The sequence below is a fragment of the Lutra lutra genome, chromosome 2 (genome assembly GCF_902655055.1).
Source record: "Lutra lutra chromosome 2, mLutLut1.2, whole genome shotgun sequence".
Classification (NCBI taxonomy): Eukaryota; Metazoa; Chordata; class Mammalia; order Carnivora; family Mustelidae; genus Lutra; species Lutra lutra.
The window spans coordinates 185,047,296-185,062,836 of NC_062279.1; the positions used below are offsets into that span (position 1 = coordinate 185,047,296).

Here is a 15,541-nt window from a genome sequence, read left to right on the forward strand (position 1 = left end):
ATGTCTCAAGCAATGTACCAAGTCCTCTCACACTTTCCGCAGAAAAGGGTTTCTGCTTTCCGCAGAAAAGGGTCTGCCTTCCGCCTCAAGTCTGGCCCCAAGCCACTGCTCCCCCTGCAGCCCTAAGTAACCCCGTGGGCCTCTCACTTTTCTCAAAATTCCTTAGCATTCCAGTCGGACGTTTCCTTACTTAGACATAAATTAGTTGCTCACGCTTCATAATTAGGATTCTCTAAAACCAAATGGTCCTTGCATAAGCACAAATTCCAGCAATTAGCATAGGAGCTGTTCCCCGTGAGCATACCCAGAACCACTGGGAACACAGTGACCCAAACTGTAAGCTGAAAACAGACCTCTGATGACTTTCAACCCAATCCAGAAGGGGAAAAAGGAAAGGGGAAAGCTATTACTTTCTTTGAGCACTTGCAAAGTGAATAAATACACATAAGCATATATTATATAAATTACACACACATATACACACGCATCTGCAAAGTGAGTGGGGAAATCATGTCACCTGTTTGCACAATTTAGGCCTGTTAAAAAACACCCAGCCTTTAAGCATCTCTTAGTGGTCGAGCTTCCATTCTTGGTGGGGCTTGAGTGATTCTGGGACTACCGGCGTTCTCCCGACACGAGTGAGGATGGGTGGGCAAGCAGGCTGGGTTGAGGCTGAGTGTCTGGGATGGCTGCTTCGGCAAACCTTGTGGTACAAAAGTAGTTACAGCTGAGCTGCCCTGAGTTAAGCCCTGAGACTCCTTAATTGTTGTCACAAGATGTTGGATTAGCACATTTCTGGAATAGCTGTCTGTTTACACTCTGGAGACCCACCGTCCACTAACCGCTTTCTAATTGAATTCTAATCACATTCAAATAGCTCAATAACCAGCCTCAGCTGCAATTCATAAAACTTTAATTGCCATCCATAAATCCTGGGCTCCCCAGAGCGGGGCGTCCCTACAACCCAATTACACTTCTCTAGCAGGCAAAAGAAATGGTCCCAGAGATGAAAAAGGGGGAAGGGAGAGGCAGACAGAGGACAGAGAGCCTAATGCCTCTCGCTGAGAAGTTGATGCTCCCCTAGGATTTGGGCACTGGGTTCTCAGAGGTGGAAGGAGTCCTGTCCCCAAGTTTCTTCACACCATTGTGAACGCAGGCCTGAAGTTGGCTGTTTTGGAAAAAGGATCAGATTTGTATGGAGCATTTGCTCACCCTCCCTGCTCCAACCAGACTTTCCTACAGGGACAAAAAAGGGGAAAGCTGTCACCTCTGCCCTCTCACCTTCTCCAAAAATCAATAGCCTCTATCTTGGCAGCCACCAAGGTGCAAGTCTTCTGCTGGAGCCTGTGCCCCTCGGATTTCCTTTACCAAACCACCTCTCCTATCCCAAGGCAGGATTCCTTGAGTGGCTCAAATTCCTTCAGCCCCTTTCAGCTTTTAAAGGGGTGGGGGTGGGGGGAGTGCTTCCCGGTTAGCCTGCCAGTTGCTCAAGGTCTGTAAAACAGAAAGGCGCAGAAAATCACAGGACCCAGAGCAAAGCCTTCCCCAAGCCTGCTCGGTCGCAGGAGGGCTGGGGTTTGGGTCCTCTCTCCAAAATCATTGGGATGGAGTTTCCAGGGCTGTCCTGGAAATGCACTGGCTTGGAGAAAGGAGAGTGACTCTTGGACGGGTCTCTCCGCCGCAGGGTACATAGAGGATTACAAAGGAGCACAAGGAAGTGTCCTTGATCTAAGCAGCTCCAGGAAAGCCCCAAGTGCAAAGGCATTTTAGAGCGTCTCAAGCATTAGAATGAAAAGCTCTCTGAAGCTTCTTAGGTAGGAGGCTTCACCCTTGCGCCCCGGATCGGATCGGTCACGAACTAACCATCTGAATGACTCTGGCACTGTGTGTGTGTGTGTGTGTGTGTGTGTGTGTGTGTGTGTGTGTGTCCGTGGTCCAAGCCGCGGTGCGGGACTGGGCTGGAGCCAGTCCACCGCCCACACAATCGTGCTGGGAATAGCAGGCCTCACACTCTCCCGCGCCTCAGCCGCGGCTGGTACAGAGGAGCAGGGAGCACTGGGCATCCCTATTAAAAAGGCCTCAAGGTCCCCACCTGGTGCCCTTTTCGGTCGGGAGTGGGAAGAGTTGGGATGGGGCCCAGGCCGGGGAAAGTGGTAGGATGGAGGATGCAGCTCTGATTTCTCGAGAAAGCGTGGAGAAAGAGGGGGAGGAGGCCGGCCTCCCCGCGAAATTAACAAAACCTACACTTTGCAAAGTCTCCCCCATCCCCCTCCTTCGAGTTCTTCCCTGCCGCGCGCCCGCCCCTCCTCGCCGCTTCTGTTGTGACTCCGGCAGCCTATCCCGAGGGTGGGGAGCTGCTGAGAAGCCTGAGCCGAGCGGTACTCCGCAGCATCACGTGCCGGGGTGGGGGCTATAAAATCCCGGAGCCGGGGCGCCGGGCGGGGGACGTGAGGACCAGCCCTCTCCAGGGACCCCTTTGTTCGCAGCCCAGACGCCGAACACCTCCGCGTCCCCGAGGGCTTGACCGCCTGCGTCCGCGCCGCGCCCGGGGCAGAGCTCAGAACAGGAGAGGAGGGGAGGGGGCGCCACCGCCGGCCCGGCCCTCCAGCCAACCCCCTCCCGACATGTCGCGCTCCTTCTATGTCGACTCGCTCATCATCAAGGACTCCTCGCGGCCCGCGCCCTCGCTACCAGAGCCGCACCCGGGGCCAGATTTCTTCATCCCGCTGGGCATGCCGTCCCCGCTGGTGATGTCTGTGTCTGGGCCCGGCTGCCCGTCCCGCAAGAGTGGCGCGTTCTGCGTCTGCCCACTCTGCGTCACTTCGCACCTGCACTCCTCTCGCGGGCCCGCGGGCTCCGGCGGCGGGGGCGCAGGCGCCGGGAGCACAGGGGCGGGTGGTGGGGGGGCGCCGGGGGGCGTAGGGGCCCTGCCCCTGCTCAAGGGTCAGTTCTCTTCGGGTCCCGGGGACGCGCAGTTTTGTCCACGCGTGAGCCACGCGCACCATCATCACCACCCGCCGCAGCACCACCATCACCACCATCAGCCCCAGCAGCCGGGCTCCGCCGCCGCCGCAGCGGCCGCGGCCGCTGCAGCGGCGGCCGCGGCCGCCTTGGGGCACCCTCAGCACCACGCACCTGTCTGCGCCGCCACCACCTACAACGTGGGGGACCCGCGGAGATTCCACTGCCTCACCATGGGTAGGGCGGGGGCTCTGGGCACCTACGCGCCGCTCCTTCCCGGCTCCCAGGAGCAAACTTTCCGCCGCCAGTGGAGGAAGTGGCAGCCTGGGGCGGGGGGTGAGTGGGAGGAGGGGCTTTTCGTGTAACTGTGGAGTCGTCCCCAGAAGTTCCACCAAGGTGGAAGTTAGCTTTCCAACCTCTCCAAGTAGCCTGGTGCGTGCACTCAGGGGACCTGGTGTCTCAGTCTTGGCGTAATATCGGGGCCTTTGGGACCTCAAACTTGAGGGTTGAGAAACCGAAGGCCGAACTGGCTGAGGTTCCGGGTGGGTATGTTTGAACTTAAGTGTGGCATTCCGTCGTCGGGGCTAGCTAAAGCATGTCCATGCTTTTGGCCAACCCAGCCTGCCTCTCTGCTAGGCTTGAAGGGAGACGACCGGACAATGCCCCCCACCCCTCTTTAAGCCTCTGACTTTACATCTCACACATCAAAGGCCTTCACTTGCTGTGGGGGTCTCTGTCCTTCCCCGCTGAGTAACGAAGTGGCATGAAATAGGAAAGGGAGAGGGATGGGGACAGGTGCTTGAGCTTCGCGGGTGGGTCCTGGAGAGGCGTCCTGTCCAAGGGCTGGCACGTGGGGTGGGATCGCCTCACCCGAGAATTACGTCTCTGCCTCTCTTGGCCGGTCTGCAGGGGGCTCGGACGCCAGCCAGGTACCCAATGGCAAGAGAATGAGGACGGCGTTCACCAGCACGCAGCTCCTGGAGCTGGAGCGCGAATTCTCTTCCAACATGTACCTGTCTCGACTCCGGAGGATCGAAATCGCGACATACCTGAACCTGTCAGAGAAGCAGGTGAAAATCTGGTTTCAGAACCGTCGGGTGAAGCATAAGAAAGAAGGGAAGGGCACCCAGAGGAACAGTCACGCGGGCTGCAAGTGCGTAGGCAGCCAGGCGCACTACGCGCGCTCCGAGGATGAGGACTCCTTGTCGCCGGCCTCGGCCAACGATGACAAGGAGATTTCTCCCTTATGAGGAAGGCCCGCCTCCCTCTCACCACACGCTCCTGGCCACCCCCACAACATCAAGGTGACCGGTACCCAGGGGCCCAAATCCTCACCCATGCTGTGGTCCCATCTGCAGAAGGACGGAGCTGAGCATTCTCCCGGTGCACATGCCCGGTCTGATCCTTCAGGTCTCATCCTTGACCTGTTTGTTTGAAGTTCCACTCAAAGTTATAGGTCTTTGTTTTTTTAATGTAAATAATCTAGATTCAACTCTGCTTTGTCATGTAACAGGGAAAAAAACCCTCGGTTGGTTTATGTTTAACACTGTATGTGGGTTTTTGAAAGCGCATGTCCTTTCCCCTTCCCCACTGTCTTTCAGAAGAGAACGGGGGTTTCTTGATTATTTTCTGTTGTTGTTTTTTAAATGAAAGTATTCAATTGCAAATAATTTAGAGAATTAAACCCTGTAGGTCTCGCCTCCTGAAAATTTGCCTGGGGAGAGATTGGAATTCAAATTGCCGAAGTCCCTTTGTATGTGAATAGTTTTATATAAAATTTATATTTATATTTATTTAAATAAATGAAACAAAATCAAGGTTTTCAATTTGTGGAGTTTGCTCTCACCATCTTTCCCCATCTCCCCCTTGCCCATACCTAGAGAAAGGCACGGATGGGGGGAGGGAAGGTGTCTGAGAATATACAGGGAAGTGTTGACTAAAAACTAGTAATGTGGGGCTTGGGTTGAAGGAGTTCATGGCACCCCCTCAGTCATGATGTTGCCTACTGAGTACTAACTCCCCATCCTCAAAAGAGCTAAGCTGCTCACAGTTGAAAGGACAAGTCATTCCATTTAAAGTAACACTGACAATTAATGACAAACTTGTTGATTTATTTAGCAGGGAAATGTCAATATTCCTTACCTAGTATTTATTTTCTGTGGCAGTTCCCCTTTCCTCCCCTTTCCCCTACAGCTCTTTTAGTACTAAAACCAGAATTATGTGATGGAATTCGAACAGTTTTAGGAAGAGCAACAATCCATCAAACAGGTTGGAAGCAATGCACAAGGAAACTTACAAATGATGCTGCAAGTGACTGGAAACATTAGTTCCCGGTTGTTCCTCTAGTGAAGAAATCAGCTGATTCCATCAGTGCTGAGAAAACATGAGGGCAGGGACAGGGAATTATTCTGCCCAAAGATTTATATTCTCAGTTTTCCAAAATAGCTCAGAGGTGCCTTTGGACTCTTGCAGTTTTCCTTGGTCTCCCTAACTTTAACCTAAATCTGTTCCCTCCTGATCCCTTTCTTCCCATCATCTTGCAGAGTTAATTCCTGCAAACCTGTTCCTGGAGATTTCTCTGCCTTCAGCAGGGCAACCTGGCTCTTTGTTCTGTGCAGCCAGGGCCTATCACCTAAGGAAGACAAGCAAAGCTGGAAATGTGGAAACTGGGTCTCATTCTCAGCAAGCTGAGCCCTCTAACCCCCACTGGTATTATTTCTGATTATTTTCTGTAAAGATGCCACCCAAGAGATTCAAGCCAATAGGAACTGTTTACAACACACAGGTTTCTTTAGATCTGATTTACTTTGGGTAGGTAGGAACTGAAATCTTACCAGGTGAGATGGAGCTCTACAACTGAGGTCAGGAAGCTAGTTTGGGCAAAGGGGAAAGTTGGGGTGGGGGGGAGGATGTGATTACGGTTTTTCCCTGCCCAAAGTTCATTAGTTCTTTTCTCTTTCTCTTTTCTTTTCTTTTCTTTTCTTTTCTTTTCTTTTCTTTTCTTTTCTTTTCCTTTCCTTTTCTTTCCTCTCTCTGTCTCTGTTTCTCTCTCTCTCTCTCTCTCTCTCTCTCTCTCTCTCTCACACACACACACACACACACACACACACACACACGGGAGGCTCAGAGAAGGACTTTGGTCTTCAGCTCCTATTCGGGTACCGGCCAGGGCAGGCGGGAGGGACTGAATAGGGAGCTGTCGCCGCTTTGTGCACCGATCTGGGCCTGGTCCTCCGCAGCGGTCAAAGGCATCCAGCTCGATCCTACCCCGGCCTGGGAGGCTGAGCCTCCCGGACTCTCTCACGCGCGGAGCCTTGGGCCCGTCGCCCTACCCGCGCGAAGGGGAGGAGGTAACCCGCCCGCTGCCTTTCCTGAAGATCCCATCTCCCCCCTTCCCAATAAACAAGACTCTCCGCCCACAAATATAAGGGTGGGAGGAAAGGAGTTTTGAGGCGCAAAGAACGAGAGCGTTTACAGAGAATTCATTTTCGGGAAATAACGGGAAGGACAAAGAGCCCCGGCTGCAGCTCACCGCGCTCCCGCCCAAAGCGAAGCCTCAGCTGGGCGGTGGGCCAACACCTCTGTTCCCTGGTCCTCCTCCCAACCACAGCCAGCTGGGGGGGGGGTCCCCCCCACCCCTACGTCGCCCAGCGCTGGGCCCTGGCCCTCCCCGAGACCCAGCCCAATCGGAACCCGAGCTTTTGTGTCTCTGTGCCTCGCCTGGCTCGCCCACCCCAGGCCCTGCGCCCAGAGCGCGGAACCACCCACCTGCCACACCCGACCCAGCGCGGCGCCCAGCCCCACCGACCCTCCCGGGAGGACACGCGGCGCCAGCCCTTCTTGCCAGGTTTTGGGCTGCTTGGACGGTCTCAGTCCCCCTCCTTTCTGTCTCGGGGGTGGGGGGGAGAAGTTCCTTAGGGGAGAGACAATTAACAATTCGTCTCCCACCAGAGGCAAAAAGTTTCAGACAGAGATGCATACCTAGACGTTGGACATTCTCCTTAGAAAAACTTCTTAGGGGGTTTCAGGGAGGTTCTAGGGTATTCGGTGCCCAGTGGACCTTCGTCTCACTTTCATGGTGAGCCATGAGGTCTCCCATCTACTAGGGTAGGTTTTACACCCTTCCGTCCACCCAAGGTAATCATTTGCTGTTTTTGAGGTTTGCAAATCTTAAGGAGTCCTTGGGAATCTCTGATTTTAAAGGTCTACAGTCTGACCTCAAGTTAAGAGTTCCTAGGGCAACATTTAGGACATAGTCTGCTAAGCAATCTTGATATCAATCAAACACTTTAAGTGAAATACCCACAGATTTATTTAAAGAGATGTGTGGGGTCATCCTTGACAATTTCTCTACTAGGAAAACACCAGATGCTAGCTTTTCAGTAGTTTTTCCCAAAACATAGCCTCTTAGGGGCCTATAAACACATTATGGAAAGAGAGAGAGAGAATGAAAATGAGAATTAGAAATAGGATCTTGGTACACTAAGAGAAAAGAAGTCAGCAGCAGGAGCCATTAGTGTGCTCGAATCCAACTCTTTGCAAGCAATTCTCATGATGGCTTCAAACGGGAAGAGGTTCCGAGTGGGAAGGATGACCTTCTGCCCTTGTGCCCTAAGCCCCGTACTGACATTCTGAGAGAAAAGGAGGAACAGAGACCTTTCCCCTTCACCCTCCCACTCAGTGACCAGCACAAGCCCAAGGCCAAGGACTTAGCATTGATAGTAGCACTTGGCAAGTCTTCTTTTTCTTTTTTTTTTTTTTAAGATTTATTTACTTATTTGACAGAGAGAGATCACAAGTAGGCAGAGAGGTAGGCAGAGAGAGGGGGAAGCAGGCTCCCTGCTGAGCAGAGAGCCCAACGCGGGGCTCCATCCCAGGACCCTGAGCCGAAGGCAGAAGCTTAACACACTTACCCAGGCACCCCTTGGCAAGGCTTCTTGATTGCAAACCATGCTCAGGGCAGAAGGGACCCAGCATTCTCTCCCTGGGGTATCCATAGACCCAGATGATAGAAATGCAGGTAATGATAGACTTCCTTTATTCAGAAGTGTTCTAAGTTGGTCATCTTAGCTTGGTTCTCCTCCCCCTTACACCACATCTCCCCTACTCCCCCTAAGGATATCTGAAGGTATTTTAAGAGAAAGAAAAAGTTGAGGATGTGAAGTCTTTGATTTTTGGCTCCCTCTTCTCTTTTCTTACCTTCACTGTGTACCAGTTCTGATCAGTATTAGAAATGCAGCTCGCTGGGCTTGCTCTGACTGGTCAGAGAATTGCCAGTAAGATGATTGTTCTAAGTGAAAGTGGTCACAGAAAGCAAGAGGGTCTGTGTGTGTATGCGTGTGAGAGAGAGAAAGAGAGAGAGAGAATTTCACTGGGAGGTGGTCATATACATAGAAAGGAAAGAGCTATTTGCACCAGATTTTATTTTATTTTGTTTCGTTTTGCCTCCCATCTCTACCTTTCCTGCAGGTTCTACTCACTTTTCATGGCACTCTTTGGGAGATTTCTTTGAAGGAGGTGGGAAGGTATTTAGAGCCGTTTGGGGGGGGGGGGAGAAGAAAAAGGAGAGGGACCCGGGAGAGAGATCTCCACCTCGGCCTTAAGGGTATGGGAGAGAGAAGAATGACACTCCCAATAGAACCTATTTGCTAGAGGAAATTGGGTTTAAAGGAGCAATCACTGCTTTAAAAGGAACTCCTCCCATCCTCTCCAAACACAGCCTAAAGCTGTCCTAGACGGTGAATACAGCTCAGTGCATCAAAGCAATTGTTCCTATTTTCATTATTCACAGGGAATCTTTGAATGTACCTGTTAAGGTGACAGACCTCTTAAAAGGGAACATTTTTCCATGCAATTAAATGGTGCATTTACTAGGCTTCTATTAACATAATTTAATATAAATCTATTTTATAAATCTTTAGGCTCACATTACTGAAAATTGAGCTTCTCCAAAAAAAAAAAAAAAAAAAAGCCCACATCTCTCCTCTAAATTAAATGTAATAGAATCCAAAAACTTGCCATTCTAAGCCAGCTGGAAATATCAAAAGTAGAAGAATCTTTTGTATTGTCTTTTGTTAATGGTGAAAGTGTGAAGAAGAAAAAAGGCAGTTCGTTTCACAGGATAATTCTACAGGGACGCAGCTTTCCTTCACCCAAGGCCCTGGCCCTTGGAGTCACGCAGGCTGGAGCTAAGAAGGGGGGCCAGCAAGAACAGGAACTGGCAGAAGTCTCAGCAACAGAGTTCAAGCAGAACTCAGATGAAAAAAACAAAAGCCAGCAGTGACTCATATTGGGAAGTAAGTTTCTTCAGTCTGAGGAAAGAAAACCCAAAGCCCATGAGACCTCATAGACCTGAGACCCCACAGTGAGGTAGATATTGCCAGTCTGTTTCCATGGCTGGACTCCTTGTTCTCAAGTGCACCCTCCAAAATTCTGGGCATCCCATTGTCTCTGAAAATAGCGTTCTGTGTGCCCTTCCTTATACTGATGCCCCTGCCAGCCCTTCTGGACTGGGCATTGCCTTTCTTCAAGCTGAGCCCTGTATTTTCCTGAACCCTTGTCCTACCTTTGTTGAGCCTTCCAAATCCCAAACCCAGGAAGGCCCCAGGGGCTCCTCTGAGTGAATCCCCACGGATCGGAAGTGTGTGCTGTGTGCTTAGGAAAGTAACTAGTTTCAGATTAATGAAGCAGTGACAATTTCAATCTGCTTAAAGGCGGAGGTTGGCACTGCCCAGGCCTGAGCGTGGGGAGCTCGCCAGGCTGGGCTTTATATTGTCCGCTTTTCTGAAGAGCAGACAAAGATGGATAGAGAGACATTGAAAAGCAGGGGGCGTATTTTAAACAGCCCCATAAAGAGGGCTGTCACTTTAAGACAAGAACCATAGTGCTTTGATGACTTTGTATTAGCTGCACCATTTCAAATAAGGAACTCGAGTCTCTAGCCAGGGTGAGGAGATGGGGAGAGAGAGAGGGAGGGAGCGAAGGAAGGGAAGGGGAGAGGGACAGGGACAGGGAGAGAGAGAGAGAGAGAGAGAGAGAGGAGGCAGAGAATATGGGGGAATGTAGCAATATTCAGCCTGTGTGAGCACTGCAGGCCGACTAAATCTTAGGCTACTACTTGATTTCTGAAGTTCAGGGAGAAACGATCCACAGCAGGTGCAGAGGAAAAAGGCAGGTGGACCTGCTCCCGATGGGAAAGAGTTTCCTGCCCGTGGGCGGCAGGCGGCTTCGAGGAGCTTGAGACAGCTTGGCCTCGGTTCGCAGGGAAGGGCTCTAGAGGGACCCGCCGCTCTGCGGCCCCAGCCGCTGAGGATTATAATGGAAATTTTTGAGAGCGTGAAAGAGAAAGAATAGGAAGGAGGGGGAGGGCAGGCTTTGGGAGTCTACCTTCACAAAGCCTAATTTAAATTGTTTGGGGTCAAGCAGCAGCAAGCCACCTCCCCCCTTTCCTCCTTAATTAATTAATGACCACGATTAATTATTAGGGTCGAATTTCAAGGCTTCAAAACGCCTTCCGGGAGGGGCTGAAGAGTTGCTAGAGCCAGACACGTAGTTTTAACTTGTGAGAAGGGAGTCGAGAGCTGGTAGTATTAGTCTCTCTCCCTTGCTGCTACCCTCTCACTCTCTTTCTCTCTCTCTCTCTCTCTCTCTCTCTGCCTGCTTCTCTCATTCTCTTTGTGCCTTGGGGTCTCTCTCTCTTTCCCTCTCTCTGTCTCTTTTTTTCTCTCTCTCTCCTTTGTTCTCCAGGCCAACTTTCCTATTCTCCTCCAAACTCCCCTGGTCCTGGCTCAACCCTGCCAACTCCAGGCCCCCAGTTATCCGGTGAGAGGGGAGAATACCCACGCTGTGGTCCCTTCCCCGGGGACGCCCCACCGCCTTGCCGGTGGTGAGAAGTGAGTGGGCACCAATGCCATTTCACCGTAGAATCAAGAGTTTTTGACAACTTGCTTCCCCCCCCCCTTTCTACCAAAGAAACTAACTTTCATTTTCTCTATCTTCCTTTCTTTTTCTTTTTTTCCTTGTTCTCTTTCTTTTTTATTAAAGCATATGGAGCTGGGACTGGGAGATCGCGTCGCTTTAAAGGCCGGCGAAAGGGCTGCCTCGACGGCGGCGCCGGAGGGAGAAGCGTTTAGTCACTGTTTCATTAGGCACTATTTGAACCTTGCAACATGTGGTAATTTCTGGAAGCTGAAAAGGGGGGATTATGTAGGAGGGACACAAGGAAATTAGCGAACGGTTAATTTAACTCGTTTTCTGCTAGACTTTTCGATACATTCCTAATTGACTGAGGGGCAGGTGAAGCTCCCGCCCCATGCAGGCTCATTCACGGTGGGAATAAATGGTTCTTTTTCAACTCACACTGCTCACAATATATCATCGGGGAAAAGACATGCAATGAATATGTTGATTTTTTTTTATTAATGGAATTACACCCTGCCACGCAGGTGTGAGGGTAAGAACCTATACTGCAATGAAATAAGATTAACAATGAAATTAGAATTTTATTAGCTTTATATGTCACATAGACCTGGATTTGAACTGTCAAAACAAGCAACAAGAAAAGATATTCGGAAGGCAGCCCTGCCAATCAACGAGGAGAAATGGAACAGCGACGAAACCAAATCATAATCGGCTTCCAGTTCCTTCCGCACGACACTTGGGCCTTGTGCTGGAGGCGAGCGGGCTGTGGGCCCTGCACGGCCTGTACTGTGGACCCGCAGGTAGGAGGCGAAAACACCACTTGGGGTCCGGAGGCCCCGCCCGGAACAGGACCCAACTGAGGGCAGAAGGGCCGAGAGGGCCCGAGGCCGCGCAGAGGTCAGCGAGAGGGGCCGGGCCACCGCGGCCCGCCGGCCTCAAGCTTCGAATCCTTTCCATCAGCTGCCCGCGCTGGCTGCGATCCGAGGAAATGCAGAGACAAGTCGCATGCGAGGCTGCAGGCAGAGTAGGGCGGCCCTTGGAAACCACACTGAGTTTTGTTACCCCGGGGCCTCGGAGCTTTAGGCTCGGCTGCTACCTGGGTCTGGCAGGCGCCGAGGTGCCCTATGCAAATGGTTCACTATTAGGGGAGAAAGAAATACTTCAAATGGCCCTTTGTAACCTTCTATAGAAAATCGAGGTATTCTGCATGACAAAGCACAATTAAGCTTTCTATTCAGGAGTTCTGCAGCTGGTAGCCCATTGGGAAAGTGGGAGGAAACGCGAATATATTAATAGTGTGGCAAAAGTTTTTGTGTGCGTGTCCTTTTCTGGGTCGGGGGTGGGGAGGGGCTGAGGGTGGACCCGGAGGGGAAGAAGGCTCCGCCTTGGATCCTTGCCACCTGAACCGCGTCGCCTCTGCCCACGTGCAAAGCCCCGCTGGTCCCGCACCCGGGGTCCTCGGAATGGTCGCGGCGACCCCGGAGCTCAGAGCTCGGCTGGGCGGACCCTGCGGGTGCCAGCGCCCCGGCGGGGCAGGACGCGTGCCCCAGCCTGGCCTCCTCGGCCCCTCAAGGCTGGGCGGAGACCCGGGGCCTGGCTGTTCCTGGTCGCCGCGTAGAAGGGAAGGCTCCCAGTCCTGGTCGCTCTCCCAGACCCCACAGCAGGTGGTGCGCACGAGAGCGCACCGGGGCCCTGCCGTGGTGGGACAGGGCTGTGGGGAGAGCAGAGCCAGATTTTCCGTTCAGTTCCAATTTTCTCCACTCCTCCTCCCCCATAGTTGTGGTTTATCTCCTAATCGTTCATTTTTACGGTCCCCAGGGAGAATTTGTTTTGCTTCTTAGGGAAGAAGGGTCCTTAGCCAGCTGTACTGGTTATTCTGTTTGCCTTTCTAGATCCATCTCCACCCTCCTCTGACCTGCCAGGTGCCCGCAGACAATGCCCTTTTTGCATTGTATTATTTTCTCTGTGACCTGCTCCTCCTGCAGCCCCTTGGATCTGGCTTCTATTTGGGTTTGGTGAGTGGCACCTTGACAAACAGGGCAGCCTAAGGAGGGAGGAGACGTGTATTAGTTGTTTCCTGGGATGTTTCTGCTGCCCTGTTCAGTTCTGACAGTTGCTGTTACTTTCCAGAAACTTCCTTTCTGAGATCCTCTTTTCCAAGGCTCCAGTTCTAATCAGGCTACCCTGCACCTTCATGGAAAAGGGTGGAAATGCTTTCTGGACTCTACTGGTTCCTAGGTGCATTCACATTCTTGTTCGTTGCCTCAGCCCTACACACATCTCTGCAAATAGTCATTTCGTTGAAATATTTCTTCAAAAATCCCACCTCAGTGTGGTTGCCTAGTGACTGACCAGCCATGTTACCTTGAGTCAGTCTCTTCCGTAATAGCCTGGTCAATTGTCTCCTCATCTTTGCTGGGATAACTCCTGTAAGAAAAGTCGTCCCAGCCCATTCCATCTCAGACAGATTTGACCACGAGGAACACTTCCTTGTGTTGAATCAGAGTCTTCCCTCATAACTTCTGTCCCTGGGTCCTACCTAGTTCTTTTCCCCCATGGGCTTCTAGGTGTCTTCTTCCCTTTTCCCAGCTGTGAGGGCCATGATGGCAGCAACTATGTCCTCAGCACTGATCACAATCCTAGTATGCAGTAGGTGCCTAATAGATACCAGCTGGATCAAAGCATCAGTCTGCTTCCAAGTCTCCACCAGTTGCTTCAAACATGGAGGTTAGAAACAGCTATATTTCATGGTAGTTGTATATACATATATGTGATAAATATAATGTATAGGGTATATGCACACATCTATAGGATACACACACGTGCACACATATATAGAGAGAACGAGAGAGAAAGAGAGAAGCTTCTGGAATCACTTTGTCTGGCCTCCTATGTACTAGCAATTGACTTTGGGCAATTCACTTGATTTCTCTAACTTCCATTTTTCTCAGGTGTAAAATGGGGATAATTAATAGTGCCTTCCTTATAAGAGTGTCGAGGGTTATTTTTTTAAAAGATTATTTATTCATGAGAGACAAATGTGTGACTCTATCCCAGGACCCTGGGATCCCTTTTTTTTTTTTTTTCCTTTTCAGTGTAACAGAATTCATTGTTCTTTTCATTCATTGTGTGGAGCACCACACCCAGTGCTCCATGCAATACGTGCCCTCCATAATACCCACCACTCGGCTCCCCCAACCTCCCACCCCCCACCCTATCAAAAGCCTCAGATTGTGTTTCAGAGTCCATAGTCTCTCATGGTTCATCTCCCCTTCCAATTTCCCTCAACTCCCTTCTCCTCTCCATCTCCCTATGTCCTCCATGTTATTTGTTATGCTCCACAAATAAGTGAAACCATATGATGATTGACTCTCTCTGCTTGACTTATTTCACTCAGCATAATCTCCTCCGGTCCTGTCCATGTTGCTACAAAAGTTGGGTATTCATCCTTTCTGATGGAGGCATCATACTCCATAGTGTATATGGACCACATCTTCCTTAACCATTCGTCTGTTGAAGGGCATCTTGGTTCTTTTCACAGTTTGGCGACAATGGCCATTGCTGCTATAAACATTGGGGTACAGATGGCCCTTCTTTTCACTACATCTGTATCTTTGGGGTAAATACCCAGTAGTACAATTGGAGGGTCATAGGGAAGCTCTATTTTTAATTTCTTAGGGAATCTCCACACTGTTCTCCAAAGTGGCTGCACCAACTTGCATTCCCACCAAGAGGACCCTGGGATCTTAACCGATTGAGCCACCCAGGCACCTGAGTGTTAAGGATTAAATAAGGAAATATATATGAAGATATATAGATATTTAGAGAAAATAGAGAAAGCCCAACTGAAAGAGTAACTTTGGAATAAAGACCTGAGAGAAGTGTGGAGAAAATGAACTTATGGCTTTTGGTGGAGCAAGGAAATTCCCAACAGAGGTAACAACAGGTGCAAAGGTCTGGGTGGTGACAGGGCTGAGGTCCCTGAGAAATGGGGTAGAGGCAGAGTGACTGCAAAGAGTATGTGTCTGTGGGTGGTGGAAGGGAGGTCAGAGTGGTGATGGATCCTATAGGTCATAGTGAGGACTTGGGCTTTTCTTTTCTTTCTTTCTTTTTTTTTTTTTAAGATTTTATTTATTTATTTGACAGACAGAGATCACAAGTAGGCAGAGAGGCAGGCAAGGGCGGGGGAGGGGGGCAGGAAGCAGGCTCCCTGCTGAGCAGAGAGCCTGACAAGGGGCTCCATCCCAGGACCCTGGGATCATGACCTGAGCTGAAGGCAGAGGCTTTAACCCACTGAGCCACCCAGCTGCCCCTTGGGCTTTTATTTTTAGTCAACTGGGAAGCTTTGGGAGGATTTTGAGCAGAGGAGCCATATGCATAACATATGACTAATCAGGATTAATTGGCTGTGGTGTTAAAAGAAACAGGGACGTTAAGTCTGTCAGATTAAGCCTGGTAAGAGGTGATGGTGGCATGGACTATGGTGGAGGTAACGGGAGTGGGGAGAAGTGTAGAATGCTTGGGTTTGATTTGGTAGAGTAGCTAGGATTTTCTGAAAGACTGACTCTGAGGAGTGAGAGAGAGCGTCAAGGAGAACACCAAGGTGTTTACCTCATGCATTTAGAAGAGAAAAAGTTGGCATTAAGAAGAATATGGGAGG

At 50.8% G+C, this 15,541-nt stretch overlaps 1 protein-coding gene across 1 annotated transcript; it reads left to right on the forward strand.

The window, feature by feature from the left end:
- The first annotated feature begins 2,511 nt into the window (after positions 1-2,511).
- Positions 2,512-4,558, forward strand: GSX2 (GS homeobox 2). Its single transcript, XM_047719321.1, has 2 exons — positions 2,512-3,198; positions 3,871-4,558. The coding sequence occupies exons 1-2, from the start codon at positions 2,625-2,627 to the stop codon at positions 4,209-4,211; spliced, it is 915 nt and encodes a 304-aa protein (XP_047575277.1). The 5' UTR covers positions 2,512-2,624; the 3' UTR covers positions 4,212-4,558.
- The last annotated feature ends 10,983 nt before the right edge of the window (positions 4,559-15,541 follow it).

What these genes read in the sequence shown, in the direction of transcription:
- GSX2 (XM_047719321.1), top strand. Translation starts at nt 2,625, where the DNA reads ATGTCGCGCTCCTTCTATGTCGACTCGCTCATCATCAAGGACTCCTCG. An exon ending in ATTCCACTGCCTCACCATGG is followed by an intron (nt 3,199 to 3,870) that starts GTAGGGCGGGGG and finishes GCCGGTCTGCAG; the next exon opens with GGGGCTCGGACGCCAGCCAG.